The 20,081-nt window shown below is 43.6% G+C and overlaps 3 protein-coding genes across 8 annotated transcripts in view; 1 reads left to right on the forward strand and 2 right to left on the reverse strand.

Annotated features, from left to right (window-relative positions):
• The window catches only part of LOC118102799 (DDB1- and CUL4-associated factor 1), a 15,558-nt gene extending 11,706 nt beyond the window's left edge, over positions 1-3,852 (reverse strand). Inside the window, exons 1-8 of one of the 2 annotated variants that reach the window (XM_035149319.2) lie at positions 3,650-3,852; positions 2,524-2,720; positions 2,327-2,409; positions 2,087-2,160; positions 1,660-1,773; positions 1,244-1,381; positions 426-1,001; positions 69-170 (exon numbers count right to left, since the gene is read on the reverse strand). In XM_035149319.2, the coding sequence (XP_035005210.1) occupies positions 69-170; positions 426-1,001; positions 1,244-1,381; positions 1,660-1,773; positions 2,087-2,160; positions 2,327-2,409; positions 2,524-2,714 (1,278 nt within the window). In that variant the 5' untranslated portion in view covers positions 2,715-2,720; positions 3,650-3,852. The remainder of the gene's footprint in view (positions 1-68; positions 171-425; positions 1,002-1,243; positions 1,382-1,659; positions 1,774-2,086; positions 2,161-2,326; positions 2,410-2,523; positions 2,721-3,649) is intronic. The other variant, XM_035149327.2, reaches the window with a different exon arrangement.
• Positions 1-20,081, forward strand: part of pcbp4 (poly(rC) binding protein 4) — a 336,110-nt gene that overhangs the window by 288,199 nt on the left and 27,830 nt on the right.
• smpd4 (sphingomyelin phosphodiesterase 4) lies at positions 5,411-18,752 on the reverse strand. 5 transcript variants are annotated; one of them, XM_035149341.2, is made up of 20 exons: positions 18,438-18,752; positions 18,224-18,312; positions 17,581-17,667; positions 15,970-16,106; positions 15,791-15,866; positions 15,602-15,710; positions 15,227-15,279; positions 14,839-14,990; positions 14,395-14,527; positions 14,199-14,270; positions 11,259-11,396; positions 9,524-9,678; positions 9,020-9,110; positions 8,758-8,855; positions 8,517-8,680; positions 7,756-7,961; positions 7,413-7,643; positions 7,178-7,309; positions 6,937-7,065; positions 5,411-6,843 (listed from the first exon to the last, which is right to left on the reverse strand). In XM_035149341.2, the coding sequence occupies exons 2-20, from the start codon at positions 18,260-18,262 to the stop codon at positions 6,523-6,525; spliced, it is 2,523 nt and encodes an 840-aa protein (XP_035005232.2). In that variant the 5' UTR covers positions 18,263-18,312; positions 18,438-18,752; the 3' UTR covers positions 5,411-6,522. The 5 variants fall into 5 exon arrangements, with proteins under 5 accessions (XP_035005232.2, XP_035005249.2, XP_035005241.2 ...); XM_035149358.2 differs by having other exon boundaries at positions 11,307-11,396; positions 18,438-18,751; XM_035149350.2 differs by having other exon boundaries at positions 18,663-18,741.

A 20,081-nucleotide genomic window follows, 5' to 3' on the forward strand; every position in this document is an offset into this window, starting at 1 on the left:
TTCCTGATGTTTCTGGTGTTTCTCATGTTCCTAATGTTCCTCCTGTTTCGTGAGGGCCACAGTTTTACCAGCAGAGCGTCGTAGGTGAGCTGCACATTCTTGGTCTGTCTGAGGTCGATGTAGTTCATCAGCAACAAGCGCGTGTCCTGCTGCATGAAGATGGCAAGCAACTGAAAAAGAAAGGTTACGGAGTTTATAGTTCATTTAAATAGAGTGTGTGTGTGTGTGTAAGGATCACAAAGATGAACTATCAGTGTTGCTGCTTCTCATTTGTGGCTGAGCTCTTTCTCTAACTTAACCAAATGCTTGGCCAACGAGCCAAAACAGAAGAAGACAGAGTTTGAGTTTTCAAATGAAATCCCAGCAGTACGGCTGTAACCTGATGAGCGGCTGGTTGAGCGCTGGTGTCGGAGGCACCTTCTCACCTCTTGATATTCTCCGAGCGGCTGCAGGTACTGCAGGATGAGCCTCTGCTCCATGGCCGGGCTCAGCGGTGAAAGGCAGTAGTCAGATCCAATCACCATTGAGCTCATCTCAGACCAGGAGCTGCTGATTGGCTGGTTACTGGTGTTGGTCCTCTCCAAGCTGAGCTTCTGTTTGGCGTTCCTTCCGTTCTCCTTTCCCGCTGGTCTTTTGACTCCTCCCAGTCTGTCCTGCGTCCCCCTGGAGGCGGGGTCATTGCTTGCTTGGTCCACAAAGTGTGGAAGCATTCGTGTGGAGCTGGATCCTCCACCGCTGCTGCTGCCGCTTCCACCATTTTTCTGGGCAAAAGGTTTGGAACCGGCCTTCAACACCGGCCTGCTGCTCTCTGCGTCGCCGTCTTTTCTGTCTTTGTCCTCGCCCACGTCTTCGCCCTCTGTCTTGTCTCGCTGGTCTGCTGAGATGTTTGCGGTTTGTGTGGCTTCGACCTGAGGAAGATGCTGGAGGGTCTTGTTGGGACCGAGGTGATTCTCGGCCTCTTGAGTTTGCAGCTCTTGCAGACGCAGAATCATCATCGGTACCTGGATGTTTGGAGGAAACAAGATGATTTAGGGTGTTAGTTATATTATATATATATAATAAAATATATAAAATGCTAGAGGTGAAAGAAGGTTCTCAGGATGATTTAGTGGTTGATGCAAAGGTTCTATAACAATGGGTAAAGTCAGCAAACAACTTTATTAAACTTGGTGTAAATACAGATTTTAGAGATCATATTCCAGCAGAGTGAACAACAGGATGTTTCCTCGTGTGTGAAACTCACCAGCTGCAGGTTCGAGGGTCTGTAGCCGGCTGCCACCTCCTGGTTGCTCATGGCTCGGGCCAGCAGCCCCGTGGCGTAGACGCACAGCGGCCGCTCGGCTTCACGGGCAAAGCCAAACAACGTCTCCACAAGCCCCTCCTGTCACACACACACAGACACACACAGACACACACACACTGACTCAGTCACAGCTAATCTGATGCACAGTAAGACGCATCTGCAACAATTGACATTAACGCCAATTTAAAATGAACATATAAACATTTAATAAACTATGATGCTGCTGTAAGCGGAGACAATAATATATTTGTCAAATATCAGTTCTCCTGAGTGCAGACATGAGGCTGATAACAAAAGACAATTCAATAAAAACAGGGATGATTAAGTCCCGACAGATTTTAAAGCTATTATTTGACCTTCTCTTGGAAAACGACGGAGGTCTCGAGGCCCGGCATGATGTCCAGCAGCAGACGACAGGCGGCTGTTCTGAGGCTCAGTTCTCTGCTCGTCATGATGTACGTGTCCAACAACTAGAAAATACACAATATGAAATTAAAGCTCCACTTCTGCAGTGAAATTCAAACTTTCTATATTTACATGCGTACAAAAAAAACGATATAATAAGGTGTTCAATTCAGTTTCTGCTCGTTCATTGGAAAGATATGATATAAAGATCTGTCCGTCTTTCTAAATAAAGTGGAACAGGTGAGTTTTCACTTGAATCTCCTGATTGATCAATACGGAACATTTTAGTTCTTGGTGCCGTCTGTCAGACTGAGTTGAAACTCCTCGGTCACGTGGTGATGAACACACGCAGCAGGAAACAAATGCCTCGGTCCTCACAGCGTTAGTGAAGTTGTTGTTCATGAAGAGCATCTTCAGGAGCTGTCCCAGCATGCCGTCTGGGTTCGCCCGACCTGCAGTTACACAGGAGAGAGAAAATCAACGACCACAAACATGAACAGAAGCTTCAGTTCAGTTTCTTTCTGCAACTTTCTTTCTTTTACCAAATCAAATTCATGAATATGGGGTTTTTAAACTTTTAGGACAAAGAACAAAAAGGTTTTGAAAATGTGTCCGGACGTAAACCTGGATGTCGATCATCAAACGGATCTGGATCTGCTTTGTGATACTCTGATGTCTCTCGTTCAATCAGCTCAGAGATTCTGCAGAAAACACAGATGAGTCACGTGTCAGGAAAACATCCAGAAACACGTGAACAGAGGCTCTGACGTTAATACGTTATATCAGTTATAGTATATGAACAAATCGGTGCTGACTTCGTGAGGCTGGCCACCAGCTGCTCCGTGCTGCCTCGCTGTGCCTCCTCCCACTCGTCTAACAGCTGGGAAAGCTCCGCCTTAGCTTCCACCGCCATAGCCACGGCCATGGCGGCCGACACGGCGGACGACAGGGCAGACGACAGAATGGCCGACACGGCAGACGATGGTTCTTCTTCTGGGGAAGACATTTCTGCCTGGGACACAGAGGAGCGAAAGGAGGAGGAGTTAAATCATCAGTTCAAATCAGAATAATAATACATTTTTATACACATGTATTAAATATTTCCACAGTTGTAATTACTTATTCACAAATGTGCTCAATGATTCTACAGCTACAAAAAATGTTCACATATGTAAAAGTTATTTCTATATCAACAAAATCGTTATATCCGTAGATATTTTTCTATACATAATAAACAATTTCTACAGTTACACATTGCAAATGTTCAACATAGTTCGACAACCGGAAAACCTTTTTAACAAATGTTTAAAATATATTGACAGCTACAATTTGTTTTTCACGGATGAGTAACATTCTTCTACAGCGAGAAAACTTTCATCACGCATGTACAAAATACTTGTACAGTTCCAAAACACGTGTACACGTACACAGAAGGTGACAAAGAACTGCAATACTCTTTCAGCTGCGGAAAATATTTGTGACCCAGTGAGTGTGTATACGTGAATGTTACTGTGTGTGTGTGTGTATAGGTGAGTGTGTCTGTGTGTGAGTGTAGTGTATATGTGAGTGTGTACGTGAGTGTGTCTGTGTGTGTGTGTGTGTACGTGAGTGTGTATATGTGTGTGTGAGTGTGTGTATATGTGTGTGAGTGTGTATACGTGAACGTGTCTGTGTGTTTGTGTGTGTATACGTGAGTGTGTATACGTGAGTGTGTGTGTGTATATGTGTGTAAGCTAACACTTTAAGCTACACATTAGCTAACTCCTCGTGCTTTCCCCTCGGACTCTCTCCGCTCCTGTGGCCGCAGCCTCGGCTCAGTGTCCGGCTGAGAGCCGCTGGAGTCCCCGGGGACAGAGAACCGGAGGACGGGGACAGCAGCGTGTTGACAGCCCGCCTCATGTCACCGTGAGACGGGTCCAGCTAACGACTCGTCCCGCTCACCTGAACCGCGACGTCCTCTGACCGGACTCCCCTCGACCCTGCTCGGCCTCCGGAGACGCTCGGCTCGGTTCCTCCGGAAACAACCGGAACGAGACGAAACGTTAAAGGAAAAGAAAAGTTTTTGCGTCTGTTTTCAAACTTCTCCCGGCGACAGCACGTTGCGTCACCGAGTCCGTCGACGTTAGATGACGACAGGCGGCGAGGTGCATTGTGGGACTTGTGGTGTGGGCTGAGTTAATCAGCTGCTGGAGGAGGAAGTTCAGTGTTTTCATGAAAATGAAAGTTTGTGTTTTGAATCAGCGTCAAACACATATTTTACTTTTATGTCCATTCCACCGATGTTTTATTGTACATATTTAGTTTTATAGTTTTATATCTATATACTCTTAAATAAACACAGTTTTCATAGTGGAACTCACATAAATAATTTCATTGTACGACAATAAACGCTTTGAACACAAACCTAAGTTGTATAAAACAAATCACGTGGAGTTAAAAAATACTTAAAGCAGCACTGTGTAACTTTTACTGAGCAACAGCGCCCTCTGCAGCCACATGTGCAGATTAACTGTGTTTGGCTCCGTGTCCGAGTTATTCAAATTATTCTGCCTTTGCATACGATAAAATTAAAGTCTATCTCCATCCCAGACACACAAAACAAAACATCCACTAGAGGGCAGCACAGAGTCATGTTGCCGGTGGAGGAGGTCACGATAACGTGGCTCTCTACGAAAGATTCCCAAAGGCCGGACGATGTAACGTAGACGCCAGGAGTTTCGTAACAACTCAAAAAAGCTCAAAATGTTCAATGTTTGATTTTAAGTTACTTTCATCGTTCATTTATCGAAGGTCTTCTGACGCTTTCTTTTCTCGGTTGGTTCGGTGGAAGAGGCAAAGAGGCAAAGAGACTTGAGTTCCCTCCGGGAGAATCAGGTGAAAAATAAGGCAAAGAATATTATCAACCTGATAACGTTTTGTCTCATGAGTTCACGGCGATGTCTTCGTTATTATGAACCTCCGAGGAGAACGCACCGATTCTCCGAATCTTTCATTCCTTCTGCGATCAGGCTACTAGACTCAGACAGTCGTCATTTTAAATGATTCTTACCTGACAACGCATGTAACAAATGTCTATTTATCATTGTCTATTTTTAATTGCTATTTATTTGACCCCCTTAATCTTTATCTTCACGTCCTTCACCGACCTGTGTGTTGACACGTATCATATTGGATGTTCGTTGTGTGATCGTGAGCTGCAAGTGAATCGTCCTCCTTGGGATCAATAGTTTTCTGAATCTGAATCGATTTGACTGTTTCTTTATCCTTAAACCTTCAGAAGTAAATAAGTACGGAAATACAAAGTATAACGATGAGTAAGAGAGGAACAGTGCCTAAATATATAACAAGTTAAATAAGTTAAAAAGATAAAGAACTAAACTCTAAGCCTGACTAAAATAAAAAACTGAAAAGTAGTATTTGAAATAACAAATGAGAACTATATTGCACAAGATCATGAATGTAATAGTGCACGTGTTAATTTAATACTGTAAATAGTAGAGGAAGCAATATTGACCTATAGCACATAATGAACGTGATATTGCACATGTTGAATTCATCTCTGCTGATTTTTACATTTCAAACTGTACATGAGACAAAGTATCTGCAATAATTACAGATGTTTAAATGTTTCTCCTCATTAGTGTGAGATTAAAAGATTGGTAAACATCCTATTATTGAATGAATTACACAACAAAACTAGAAACAAGTGCAAACAGTTTATTGAGCCTTTTGGACAAAAGGTATTTTGCTTTCACGGAGAAAAACAGTGAAGTCGAATCAATCTTCAAATGTTGAGAACTGCCCCTGTTTTCAGATGCATGTTGGAAAAGATAAAGCCGGGAGGTGACGCTGTGTTTGAGTGCAAAGTTCTCTCTTTACACATTTTAAAAAACGGTGAAAAGCCAAAATAAAAACGTTGCCATTCATTGCAACAGGAATTCCTACACATCCTGATCAACTGTTATTTAACAGACTAACATCGTAAATTTCCTCTGTGACAAAAATAACCTTCATCACCAACTGAATTGAAAACCCATTGATCGTTTTATTTTCCGTAAATACAAAAAAGACATTTTCTTTTTCAAGATTCTCAAATATAAAACCTTGCTTCATATCGTTTTTACTTTACCGTGAATTGAATATTTTGGGTTTTAACTGTAGACTGTGAATAACGATGGACGACATGACGCTGCCCTAAAGTAGAGTCTCCCCCTGGTGGCTAGCTGCAGTAGGTCATAAACCCTGCCTCCACCATGTTATGACATGGGACTTAAAAAAAAAAAAATCAAAGTAGACGTTAAATAAAGTGTTCATGTTTCTGATCAGTTTGGTTTTTATACATTTTTGATGATATAAAAACGGCCTGAGACGTCATGATTGACAGCTGAGACTAGTGATTTTTCGGCGGGACCTCACTTTGGAGGCTCCGTCCAACAGTCACTACTGCAGAATGTCATCGGCACAAAATGGCAGCGTTCCTATCAGAAATATTTGGCTTCATTTCTGGATAGTGGCAGGAAGTGGAGACGTGTCGTCCATCTGTATTTACAGTCTTGGTCTGAAACTGATGTTGGGTCAAATGAAAACTTTGAAGACTTTAGTTTGGCTTTAGGAAAGTGTAGAAGGTTTTCTGAATATACAGGTCAAACGATGAGTTAAGTAAACAACTGGCTGATTAATCGATGACGCACAAACAGGACCAGTCAACACTTAGTTCATTAGTTCTCACACATGTTTTACAACCATTACAAGATGGCGTTGATCGAAATTGTCAAGTGTGTGTGTTTTCTTCAGATGTGTAGAAACTCCTGGTCTCAGTGCGTTTTCAGTTTGTCTCCAAACAACGTCATGAAGAGTCCGTACAGGAAGCCCCCCGCAAGGATGATTAGCGTGCTGGACACGGGCCCAAATGACAGGAGCGCTCCGAACACATAGAGGAGCAACAGCAGCAGAATCGTCCTGTAGCTGGCCAGGGGGCGCAGGCTCAGCCTCGGCGGACGGTTCCTCTCCAGCGTCAGACGAGACACCGGGCTCTGGTTTGTCTTTGTGGTAGAATCGGGAATCGTCAGGTAGTGACAACCAAGGCGGCCCAGGAAGTCCGGCCGTGAGCAGAGCGCACTCATGTGTCCTCCGAACTGTGGGAGGACAGCAGGGGAAGAAAACACCTTAAAACAAACGCTTTTCAAACAAAAGCAGCTGTGATGACAGATGTTGCTGGAAGCACTGACCCGGTCATTGAGCAGAGAGGAGATCCTGTAGAACAGCCTGACCAGCAGGGCGTTCTCATAGCTCCTGATGGGCTGCAGCTCCGGGTCGCCTTGGTACTGAAGGTCAAACCTGCGCAGTCCATTTATGATCTGCAAAGAAACACACACACACACACAGACTCAGGGTTTCAGTCTTTGCTGCTGCACGCAGATCTTATCCACGATCTCCTCATGGACGTGCACAGTAATTTGAAGCACTGACCTGCCTCCGACCGAGGTCAGTGAGGATGAGTCCGTTCTCTCCCTGGATGCAGTCTGGCAGCTGCTTGCAGTTGCCGTCATCCTGAGAAGAACCCAGGTTTGAAATGAGCTGAGTCAGCTGCCCCTGGTTCAGCTACAAAACAAAGACACCTTCAGTCAGAAAGATTATTTTTCATTTATATGAGTAATCGGAAACAAAATGTTTATCATGCGGGAATAAAAGAGGAAAATCAGACCTTGAAGATCAGACACAGGTTCTCCAGAGCTCTATCCAGGAACTCGTGGGTCTTTTTCAGACACTCGCCGCTCTCCTCTGACTCGGCTCCAGAGAAAGTGTTGTTGTGGTCAGAGGAGCTCAAACCAAACCAGGACAGGAAGGAGGAACTGGCTGCCACCTCGTTGGAGTGATCCGATATCCTCTTGGCCGTCTGTCTGGCTTGTGCAATCATCTGGATCAACTTCATGACCTGTGAAATGGACACTGGATTGAGATTTCGAGTGTTGGCCTCACACTGGAGTCAAACTGAACCCTCCGGATTAAAACATGTCGTTAAAATATAAAAATGAAATAAAACTTACTGCTCCTCTGAGCTCGGTGCCAAACATCTGTTTGTACTGACAGTCCTGACCTTCCAAGGAATAGACGTGGCTCTTCACCCTGAACACCATGTCCGTCACCACCTTCTGCCGTGACGACAGGTAGCTGCCGCCCTGGCTCGGCGTCAGGTAGCCGCGGGGCTGACGGTGGTGGAGGACATGCTCAGGCTCCAGAAACAGCTGCTCACCTGGAGACAGACGCCTGGGTTAGTTTTTTTTCTAAATCTCATTTTATATTCCAGATATCAGAGTTTTAACTTGTATTAATGGTAAATCAGTGGAGTTGTAACACGTAGGTTTCCAACTGGAGAATTAATTACAACGATAATCCCTCAAGATGAGATGCTACAGGTGAAAAGGTTAAAGATTTAACTAATATTCATGATGAAACATTCCCAGTTGATTATTTACGGTTAAATGTTTTTCTTTTGATTTACCAGTTTCCTGAAATTGTATGTAAATGTGTATTTTGGACTAGAGCCTGACGATTTATCATCTGGCTGATAAATATCTGCAGATATGAGTCTTTCAGACACATCAGTATTTGCTGGGTTGAACATTTGGAATTTACAGAAGAAACAATCCAGAAAAGATAGAAGTTTATGGTATAGAAGAAGCTGAAAAAGTGATGTGTTGTAAAAAAATATATATCTTGTTTGCTTTGAATGATGCTTGAAGATGTCAGATCATTTTCTCTCCACTGATAAAGAACGTTTTACAAAGACATGGTCACTCGTCCTGACCTTTCTGGATCATCTCTGCAAGGTTTGGCTGAGCGAAGACTTTGGCGACCCTGAAAACCATCAGTGCGTTTTTGGCGTTGACCAGATCCGTCCTCACGGTTCTGTTCAGAAAGACCTGGAAGAGCTTCGTGTACATGAGCAGGTTCTCCTGAGCAAACGACTCCCTGCAACACAGCAGAGTTAAACAGTCAGAACAACGTCGTCGCTCCAAGTGAGAACGGAAATAAAAACAATCAGTCACCATTTGTCAGGTACTGTTCTGTTTTGGTCCGGCTGAGGATTGATCTTCTCCCCGGTGTATCTCCAAGGCTGAATGTAGCTCAGCCACGTCTCCAGCACCTGAACACAGGGTTGATCAGTTCTCTGAATTCACTCTTTCACCAGCAGCATTTTCTGTTAAAACTTACAGTTAAACTTATTGAAGTCCTGGATATGATGGTGAATTAATTACATGTTTAAGGGTTAGGGTTAGAAAGGGTTATAAAAATACACCACAAACATACGGCTCTGAAAGAGGCGTCCAGAGGCCAGTGACCGAAGCAGTGCTGAAGAAACAGGTAGAGTTTCTGTTGAACAAAACGCTGCACCACCACTCTGCAGGAGAGAGGGACATGAAACATGTGGTCAGCGAAGGAGTTTCAGAAACAGCTTTAAAGAATCTACAGAAACAACCGATGTTCTTTTGTGTCAGCAGGACTATGAAAATACTACAAAACGGATTTCCACAAAACATGGTGGAAGGATGGACGGGACCAAAGAATAACCTGGGAAATGTTGGCACAGACTTTCTATTACAATGTGAGATAGGGCGCCGGGAAATAATTTGTGGATCTGGCTGAAAAAAATCTGACATTTAGAGTAATGATATTTATGAGTGTGTGTGTGATTTGGTTTGATTGAATTTAAGGGACCTTGGTGGAGGAATGAGCTGTACTAAGTGACAATCTAGCTCAACATGCGAACATGTCCAACAGCAGCATGTATGAGGAACGTGTAAAAAGTCGGACCTCTTGAACTCCTCCAGCGGGCTGGTGTGAGTGTGCGAGTGGACCGAGGGCGAAGACGACAGCTGCTCGGGCTTCAGGCTGTTGGAGAAGGCGTGCAGATGTTTCACCAGGAGACGCACCACCAGCACGTGCTCCTCTGTCGGGGTGAAGGGCTCCTGTAAAGACAACCAGTCAGCAAAGAGCTCCGCTGACACACGACACCCCGTTGTTGCAGCTCCCGCAGTCAATAGCAGCCAATCATTAAGGCGTCCCGGTCCAGAAGCAGCCAAACAATCACCAGCGGCTCGCAGCGCGTTCATTCTGTGATAGAGCGCAGGGGTCCCACACGGATCGAGTGACGATGACTGTGTGTGTGATTTCAGTTGCTTCCTTTTGGTTCTAAATGGGGAAAATAACTTCTGCTGATATTTAACAACAGATCTGTTTGTTTCATGTCAGCATCTTTACAGAGTTTAAAGTCCAAATGATCGTTTTTAATTCTCACCTTTTGTACTCAGGACTACTTGGTCATGACATTTGTCTCTGGCTACATCCACACTACCACATTTCAGTTTAAAAACTCATCATTGTTAAAGTTGCGAAGAAATCCCTGCTCCTACTTTTCACCATCGCTGTTAATTGTTGGTTGTATTTTCAGTAACTAAGCAACCAACTGCTGAGTAGACAATCTACTTGCTGTTTGCATCACATGACCAGGGTGCTTGACAGGTCACGTGACGGAATGGACGGGGATCATTTCTATTACAGATCCAAAAGGCTCGAGTGGACGGAGGTAATATTAAAACATATTAGCGTGGATGTAGCTTCTGTGGAGTAAAGACCATAATGAGCCCAAAAATAACAGCTTTGCTCAGTTCAGACTTACTTTACCAATTAATACTACGGCGATATATAATGAGAATATACAGGCTGTTTAATCATGAATTTTGAAATTGGGGTTTGCTAAAAAATAAACGGTGGGACCTCAACGCTCGATTACCTGCTCATAGCAAAGCTGCTGCAATGTTTCTTCTTCTGGATAAACACAAACATTAACTCTGTTCTTTGTACATAAATTTAGACAAATAAACAAATAAAAATAATTACTTGATTATAAAATGATTTTATGCCTTGCGTGTAAACTAAAAGATGATATTAATAACGTAGTAGTATCTTTTGCTTTACAAAGAGTCAATAGAAAGAAACAATCAACCTCATAAACATGTAGAGCCACAAAAGCACACCAGTGTAAAAAGCATGCCTTAAAAAAAACAAGCAGCAAAGGAAAACCACACCAGAGCCAATACAATTCTGCTCAAAGACTCCAAAAGCTTCATTCCAGGTTTTACTTTTCCTGTCAAGGATACTTCTCTGTCCAATTTCACAGTTTACTGAATATGTTGTGTTTAAGGGTTCCCCGCAGCTCAAATCCTCATCGCTGGTTTCTGACACTGTGGGTGAGATCTTTGTTTCTCAAGCTCATTAAAATCTCTGAGTGAAAATGGGCCAAAACTATTTGATAAGGCTGAGTCGTCTTATCATTTGAGTATTTGGTGACAATATAGTGTACATCACAATTTACCAACCACTTTAACCTTTTATTTCATTTTTCGTTTCATGCAAAAGTGACATAAATAATGCAAACTAATCAGCTGTAACATCTGGAAGCATCAGGCTGGTGACAGGACTGGTCTCACAGTGATGGTCAGTAAAAGAGAAGTATCCTCGACTGTGACTTTAACTGACTGAGGTTTACCTCCAGGGGGCCCCAGAGGGGCGGGGACGAATGAAAAGGTAAAAGTACTTGGTAGGTGTGGAGGGTCCCAGAGCCTGGTGGGGCGTGGGGTTGGCACGGCATGCTGGACATACTGAGGCGGTACTGCAGCAGGGCCAGCTGTTCACCCGTAACCACCAGGGGGGGTAGAGGAGGATGAGGAAGAGGAGGGAAAGACAACGACAGAAGGTGGAGGAGGAGGAAGAGTGGAGAGAGAGGAAGGGGAGAAGTGACAATAAAGAAGGGTGAGGAAGAGGAGAAAGGGAAAAAGGAGGTGGCAGGACGAAGGTATAAACGTGAGAACAGGAGAAAGAGGAGGCAGCAAAAGAAAGGAAAGTGCAACCAGACAAACAATTGGCCAAAAACATTCAGGAGGAAAGTAGAAGAAACAGGGGAGGAGACAAACACAAATAAAATATTGACCGTGGAAACAAAACGCTGCAAATGCCGGGGCACGATGCAGAGACTTCTCCGACTCTCCAAACAAACACGGTCGCAGGGATGGGAATTATTTCACAAATTATTTAACTGGTGTGTTAAGAAAAAGGAAACAGTTGTAATTTTTAAAAACCTAATAAATCTAAATATTTCTGGGCTCTGCAGCAGAGCTATCGAGGAGGCTTGTGTGGAAATGTATTCCATCAAATGTGCTTGCTGGTGACAGAATAAGCCAAATAAAGAGGCTGAACCATAGACTGTAAGTAAATATGGACGATTGGTCGAGTGAATGTATCGACGGGACCTCGATACCATAGCTCTACTGCACAGGCTCCAAATTATCAATGGGTTAGGATGAGGCCTCAAAATGGCAAAGGTGGCAGCGTTCATGTGATATTTTAGCTCAATTTTGGTGCAGCGGGAGGAAGTGGAGACACAGCGTTGATCTGTCTTTACAGTCTATGGGCTGGACGAGCTCATCTGTGCTTCACATAAAAAGCGAGACCACAAGTCATGCAGATGTTTCTGTGTTTTACAACAAGCTAAAGTTAAATTGAGTTTCATATTCAAGCTTTTATAATTCCCATCCCTGATGTTTAACATCATAAACAGAGGGAACTCAGAACTGGAAGATTTTGTTTTTCATCATCACATATGATGAAGTGTCATATATTTGTGAAATGTTCTACTATGAGAAATTTAGATTAGGATTTCATAGCATCCAACAGTGAGCAGGTCTGACACATTACATCTAAAATGATTTGGCAAAAATCTTTCAATTCCAGTCCACTTGAAACAGGATGGACACAACAACACAGTGGTTAATACGTTTTAACAGGTGAGCATTTGACAAAAACATCTGTTTGTGATGCAGCTCATTGGTCGGTATGCTCACGGTTTCCTGTCCAGTCTCATGAAGCTGCAATGAAGCATTTGATTTGTTTTCCCAAATAAAATCTAGAGAAATCTGCAGTTTTCAGTGTTTTCATATTATATCAAATATATAATTAGAAATAAAAATGAGTGTCAGCTCTGAAGTTCTCCACGACTTGAGATGACTTCAGACACAAAACTGCAGCATGAAGTGTTTTTGAGTAGTAATTATGTAACCTACACAGCTGAGTGTAGAAGTATGTAATAGTATACAACTACAGGACCTTGTCATGCATGTATGTACGGTGCAGGTAAAAGGACCAAACACCAGCATTGAGTCTCAGTGTGAGTGGGTTTGATGTGTTAACAACCTGTGTACTAAACATTATACGATTAAAAGGTTTTGTACTTAAACAGGGAGGTGATTTCTGAGGATCTTTTAAACTGTGGATGCTTTAATGCTCCTCCACAAATCATCTTTATTCCATTTTCTATGTAATACAATATCTTTCTTTCAATAAGGAACAGGACGCCCTTTGGTTTGTTGCTGGTTGGACTGACTGTTTTTTACTAAGACTGGTCTCAACTGTTATGAGTCTTTGTTAAGATCAGCCTTAAGAAATGGACAGAAGAGAACATAGACAGCCCTCTAACCTTAATATATGTTTAGTCTCTTTTGTCACTTGGCGTAAGACCAGTTGGTGCAACCGGCCTCAGGGCTGGAAGGACAAACTTAATTTCTGTACCTTGAGATCAAAAACTACCGCGACAGGCAGTAGTGATGAGTGTGCTGTAAGTCTCCTGCACTGAGGAGAGTCCGACTCTGCACTGTGAACCCTCTACAGTCCCACCATGTCCTGACTTTATGTTGTGTCTCACATGCATTCACACACAGAACAAAACAAACACTTGTGAATCGTGACATGGACATGCAGCGTGTAAAGGACGTGAAAGAAAGCAAAAGCACTAATACTGGGAACACATGCCCAATCGCAAAGGCAGGGGTTTAACTCTTCTGCAACTATATTTACTAAAAACTCTATTAAAAAAAAAAAATGAGGGATTTAAAAACATTTTGAAATATAAACCAGACAATCAGATGCTTTGTTTTGATGTGTTCACACTGCAAGGAGCTCAGTACGAGTCACATCTTTGTTCTCCAAAGAAAATCACATGCTACTGTAAAACAAGCTGCTCATCATTGACGTGCTGTGTACCTTCTTCTGTTGTGGGTGAAATTGTCCTTCAGTAATAATAAAATACACATTTTTTTCGCAATTGTAGGGAGTTGATCTAAAATATGAAAACTGTAATTTTCTCTTTAACTAATGGACAACTTCACCCCATCAGGGTGTTTATTTTCAAACTCAGTTCATACAGAGTCAAACAATTTCAGGGTCAGGTAACCTGGAGGCCGACCAACCACAGAGCCGCAGCCCAGAGCCGCCGTACCGCCCTGGGCTTGTTCCGACACAGAGATGGTGGAGATGGGAGGAAACAGGTGGAAGGGTTGTGGATAGCCAGTCCACAGCCAGCCGTGCCATGCTGCAGTACAGGGGAGGGAGGAAGGAGGGCAGGGAGGTGTCGGGGGACACATTTCTGTTCTCTTACCTTAACCTGAGGAGACTGAAGCTTCTGGTACATCTCCAATGAGTAGTGATGAAGCCAGACCTCTACAAACATCTGAGGTAGAGACACATTTTCATACTTAATGTAAAGCAACTCAATTAATCAGATCAAGTAACAATCAAAGTCAGCAGCTGTACGTGTGAAACGCATTGACCCACAGCTCGATTCTGTCCCGTACCTGTAACAGTGTCTCTGACCTCCAGATTTCCTGAGCTGAGGGCTCTGCGTTCACTGAGGGCTGATGGAATATGTGATGTTTCAGGAGACTGGGGCTGTGGACGCCATAACCAGCGAAGGAAACGCTGGAAGATCTGTTGAATTTAAGGCAGAGGGAATTTTAAAAACTGACAGAATAAATTATCCATCAATATCCACTTCTTTTGTTAAATAAGGCAGATGAAAAAAGCCTCCTAATGATCAGGTGATCTGGCTGAAATCTTCAGGTAGACGCGACTCAAGCTGCTTTCAGACACGCACTGAACTACGCAGTTCCTATTTTCTCCAGAGGACACGACACAGTCAGAGCTTTGTTTTCTCTCCTCATCGCTCGGAGCACAACAGAATTAATACAGAGGACACTGTTGCTCAGGTGTTTGGTTCGGAGGGTTGTTGGTGTAAATACCTTGGTGAAGGTGCAGTGACAGAACCTCTGGAGTCGGAGAAAGGAGACGGAGGCACCGTTCCTTCACTGGGGAGGAAATATTTCAGGTAAGTGTCCACCAGCACGAAGTAGGCACTGTCTGTGGAGCTTCCATGTTGGCCTTGAGGGTAGCTCTGAAGATAAAGAACAGTTTAGTTTTTCCTTGTGAGGATCAATATGATCATGTTCATTCAAGGAGTAGTCATAACATTATCACTGAAAGGTTTCCATGTGAAGCTTAAAAGACGTCAAGTTAAAAATCTTTGTGCCCAGGTTTAATCCCACGATCCATCGTTAATTGTTCATTTATCTCGTTAACATGCCACATAAGTCAAACTCAAAAAGAATAGCCGCACTCTGGCAGACTCACCTTTGGCGCGATGAGACAGTAGGCAAAGTTAAACATGAAAAATTCAAAGGGATCTGCAGAAAGTTAAGGATTAACAAAGTTCTGCTCGTCGTAATATCTCACAGTTACAATACACACCCGCTGCTGCAACTTGATTCGAGATTAAGCAATTGATTGAGGCATCAATTTAGTTTATTGATTAATAATTTCAAGCAAAAGTTAAAAAAAAGAAGTTTTACATTCTCTTACAGCTTCTCCCGCTGAAGGATTTGCTGCTTCTCTTTGTCACATATGTTCTTAAACTGAACAACTGTAGGATTAAGACATTGGTTCCAGCCCAGGGAAGTTGTGATAGGCATTTTTATACATTTTACTGGTGTGTGTTGTGAAGGATACTGAGGGCGAGGTTCAGGCTCAGCAGACCGGACAGGGGGAACTGCAGCTTGTTGTGAAACAGTGGACAGTCGGGGAGGACTCCTTCCTGGATACAGGCCTTCACAGGACCCTTCATGAAACAGGACAATTAAGTAAATATGGTTGACAATATTCATTAAGCTGTAAAACACAGGACAGAAATGTTCTTACCGGGAGATAATTGACGGGTATTTCATATTTGTACTCTTCTGCTTGAAGTTTGTACACAAGTTTCATCATCGGCCCACTGACAAGAAAATTTGGGGAAAAAAAGAACGACGTTTTTGACTTGATTCTTCAAATGTACAATAAATAAACTTGGCTAATGGGTACACAGACAACCCGACTACCTGGGGTTTAGAAAATCCATAACAATGTGGTACTCGTTGCTTCTCGAGTGCAGGAGTCGCAGGTTCCAGCCGGCGATGATGCCGTCCAGGGTCCCAAACACACACTCCACCAGCCAGGGGAATATCAGGTGCAGCTCCTGAGAGGAAACACACATGACGCAGATACAACGGAATCAGACACAAGATATTTTAAAACAGATCAACTGATGAACAGACAAATCTGAAAAAGCTGTGGATAATACATTTGATAACTTGAGTAAGCAGGTCCATCGCAACCTACTATCAGTGTTTCACCATATTCTGTGACACGAAGCAGCAAAACATTAAACAGTACACACACACACGCAGGGAAACCCTCAGTTTAGTCAGCTGATATCTGTGAAATGATAAAAATGCAATTATATATAATATATTATATTTCCACTGTGTTATTAACTCTGCTGCATCGCCACCCAGCAGTGAGCAAACAGGGTTCGCAGAGCAGCTGTGACAAGCCTTCAGCACAGCACAAATATAGGCTCATAACAAAGTAAAGGATTTTTAAAAATGACAAATTGGACTTGAAAACAAAACAAAGAGCAGAAATCCAACATATCAGTAAGCATCTCACACTCACACACACACACACACACACACACACACACACACACACACACACACACACACACACACACACACACACACACACACACACACACACACACACACACACACACACACACACACACACTTTGTGTCATTCACTGAAAACCCCAACAGCTGCCCTCAATCCGAACTTCAACTGTTCCACAGTAACACTCTCACATACCAAGAGGAACAAGTCAGTGCTCTTTTTGTGCACCAATAATAACAATAATTCAGAGTCTCGAATAGAGAAGAGTTCGAACAGTTCAGTTATCTGCATCTTTTAACTTAGATTTCCGTGAATCTCTTTCAAATCACAACACAAAGTAAAGAAGAGAGGAACATTGAACTCGGAGTGAAAGCCGGGTCACGGCGACAGCAGCTGTCTCCTCTAAATGTTAGAAAGGTCACCTCAGCTCGGCTCCCTCCAGTAAGACACTAAACCGCCAAGTTGTCTGCAACAAAGGAATCCTGTGACGGCCCTTTACAAACACTTGGGCCAATAAGCTACAGAAATGGCACAGCAGTGTCCATACGCTGGTTCATACCGTACCCTACAAGGCTGCGGCTGTTTGTATTGTGGTCTTGGAATTGTCCCACTCCCACGAAATATAACCACAAAAGATGCAAATCTGTAACTATAACAGTGGATTATTTCCTCACATGTAACGCTTTACCACCAACAAGGAGGTTTTCGTTGTTTGTTTGTCTGTCAGTAGGATTATGCAGAAATTACCGTACCAATTTTCTTGACATTTGGTAGAAGGGTTTCCACTTTCTTTAGCATTGAGAGATGGGGCGTCTCACCTTGGCGGAGGTATGCTCTCTCTGAGCACTCGTCTACTTTACTGTGTGGAGAACATTTGCTCGTATCCACTTCATCTTATCATCTCACAGGCCAAAGGCAGATTGATCTCGGCAAACAACAATCCACAACCAATACATCACGGTGCAAAACACGAGACTGTGGTAGAGTAGACGTCTCACCTTTGCGGGATATTCATCAATGATCTTCACCAGGTCTTGGCATCGCTGGAGCAGAGGTTTGGTGGTCGCATCGGCTTTGAGGTTTGCCTGGAGCAACAACACAGAAAACAACAGAGCACGAGTTCGTTCAGCCACAGATTCATCCAGTCACGTGGCTCTAAGTAAGACTGCAGCAAATACTGCCTTATTACAAACAAAATATATATATACACATTGCACATTTATAAAAACAGCCTAATAATGAACGTAGCATTTCTTTTTTATATTATTTATTCTAGATTCTGTTTCTATTCTAAGTTTTGATTCTTACAATATTTGTTACTTGCTCTGCTGTGTCGATTTTTCTCAATCTCCACCACATAATCTCATTTTGGCTTAATTTTCCTCAGGGAAAATTACAATGTGCTTGTAATAAACTGACTGAAGAATAAAAAATATAGGGAACTATTTGATCATTATCACGATGTTAGTCTCCTACGACGTGTTCGAGGTTTTGAGACAGGTCCTTGCTCCTGAGTGAAGAACGTGGTTTGAGACTCTTCCCAAGCAGAGAAGGACCAACACCTGATGAAGGAGCGAGATCCACACACCAGACAAGTGCGTTGATGGGGATCTGCTGTAGTGGGAAGCTTGTATGACTCACCAGTAGGAAACTGGGCGGCTGCAGGGTGGGAGCAGCCATGGAGGAGCCTCGCGTTTCCTCTCGTCTAAGTCCCGGCCCCTCCGAGCTGCCTGTGCGGAAACACAAACACAACTTTACGATTGTGTCTTCGGGAGCCTCCTCGCGCTGCTCGGGTGTAAACCCCCCCGGAGACAGACACGAGCGGCCGGGTTGTTGTTCACGCGGTTAGTCTGACCTCAGCGGTTCCTCCGGACTGGAAAACCTCCAGAGACACAAGCAACCATGAGAGTTAGCGCGAGCGGGCTAGCTAGCGACGAGCTAACGGACTTAGCTCCCGAGCACAGACGCAAGCAACCCGGGACATTTTAACACGAGTCCCGCAGAAACATCCAGGTCCCCCCCCCAGTGAAGCTCTTTCACACCCGCCGCTGACAGAAACTCAAATTATCCTCCAGTTTACCGACGAACCGCGTTTCCGTCCATGAGCGTCGTTCAAATCTGACGCAGGCGGTCGCGCTTCTTCTTCTGCGTGTGTCAGTTCACGTTACTGCGCGTTGCCGCCGCCTACCGGAGCCTGGAGTCACTCAACGCGCACTGAGCTGCAGGCTGTTCTCACCATGGACTGTGTATAGAAAATAATGAATATATAGATATTCATATGGATGGGATACATATAAATGTAACTATTCTCATCCAGGTTTCATAGGAAATGCTACGAAAAGTGAAGCACTAGAATTTGTATGTATTCCACGTAATCGTGAGTCAGGAGGCGGGGGACACGTGATCTATGCGCTTTATGGAACATTTTATATTTTCATCATGAAATTGTGTTTTTAATCCTATTTGTAGCAGAAAATTTGCTTTTTATTTTCATAGTCGTTCAGATGGTGTGTATGATCTTTAGGTTGTTAGTTTTTGTTTAGTTTAGACGTTTATCGGACTTCTATTGTTGTGATGGTTGTTGCTATGGACCCTTCCCTCGCTGCCCACTGACCAATCTACTCCTTTGAACCAAGACATCACGTCTTAGAGGATCCGTAGAGCTGGTGTGGACTGAGTCTCTGAGGAGGACCAGGGTCTTCAGAGACCCACAACATCCTTTGAGCTCCTCTGATGAGTTTCTGAAAGATCTAGATTCTCCTCAGAGGATAAACCTTTGTCAGTTGCTGGAGCCGAACAGAACCAACCTGACCTGTTGGAGCAAAGTGCTCACAGAACCACAGACTGTCTGCATCTGCTTCACTTACTGACACCAATGTACTGGGTGTGTTAGAGGAGGATAACTACACATAGTGTAATACTGTTATCCTTTAAGTTGCTTTATCCCATGTAATTAACTATGTAATAGGTTCAGAGTCAGTGTGTGTCCTCAGAGACAGTGAGTCAGTGAGACAGTGTGTGTCCTCAGAGTCAGTGAGACAGTGTGTGTCCTCAGAGTCAGTGAGTCAGTGAGACAGTGTGTGTCCTCAGAGACAGTGAGACAGTGTGTGTCCTCAGAGACAGTGAGACAGTGTGTGTCCTCAGAGACAGTGAGTCAGTGAGACAGTGTGTGTCCTCAGAGACAGTGAGACAGTGTGTGTCCTCAGAGACAGTGAGACAGTGTGTCCTCAGAGACAGTGAGATAGTGTGTGTCCTCAGAGACAGTGAGACAGTGTGTGTCCTCAGAGACAGTGAGACAGTGTGTCTTCCACTCGTCTTGTTAGTAAACAACAGATTCAGATCTCGTGGCCTTGAGTTATTTATCTCGTTCACACACGTTATTATGTCGTGGTCACGTAATATATTTTTACCAAATTCCACCAGGGGGCGCTGTAACTTACACATTGACACGATCCCAGATGTTTTACCAGCTGTTCTTCCTGCATTTAGCAGCTGTGAC

Source organism: Hippoglossus stenolepis, chromosome 3 (genome assembly GCF_022539355.2).
Source record: "Hippoglossus stenolepis isolate QCI-W04-F060 chromosome 3, HSTE1.2, whole genome shotgun sequence".
NCBI classification, from domain to species: Eukaryota; Metazoa; Chordata; class Actinopteri; order Pleuronectiformes; family Pleuronectidae; genus Hippoglossus; species Hippoglossus stenolepis.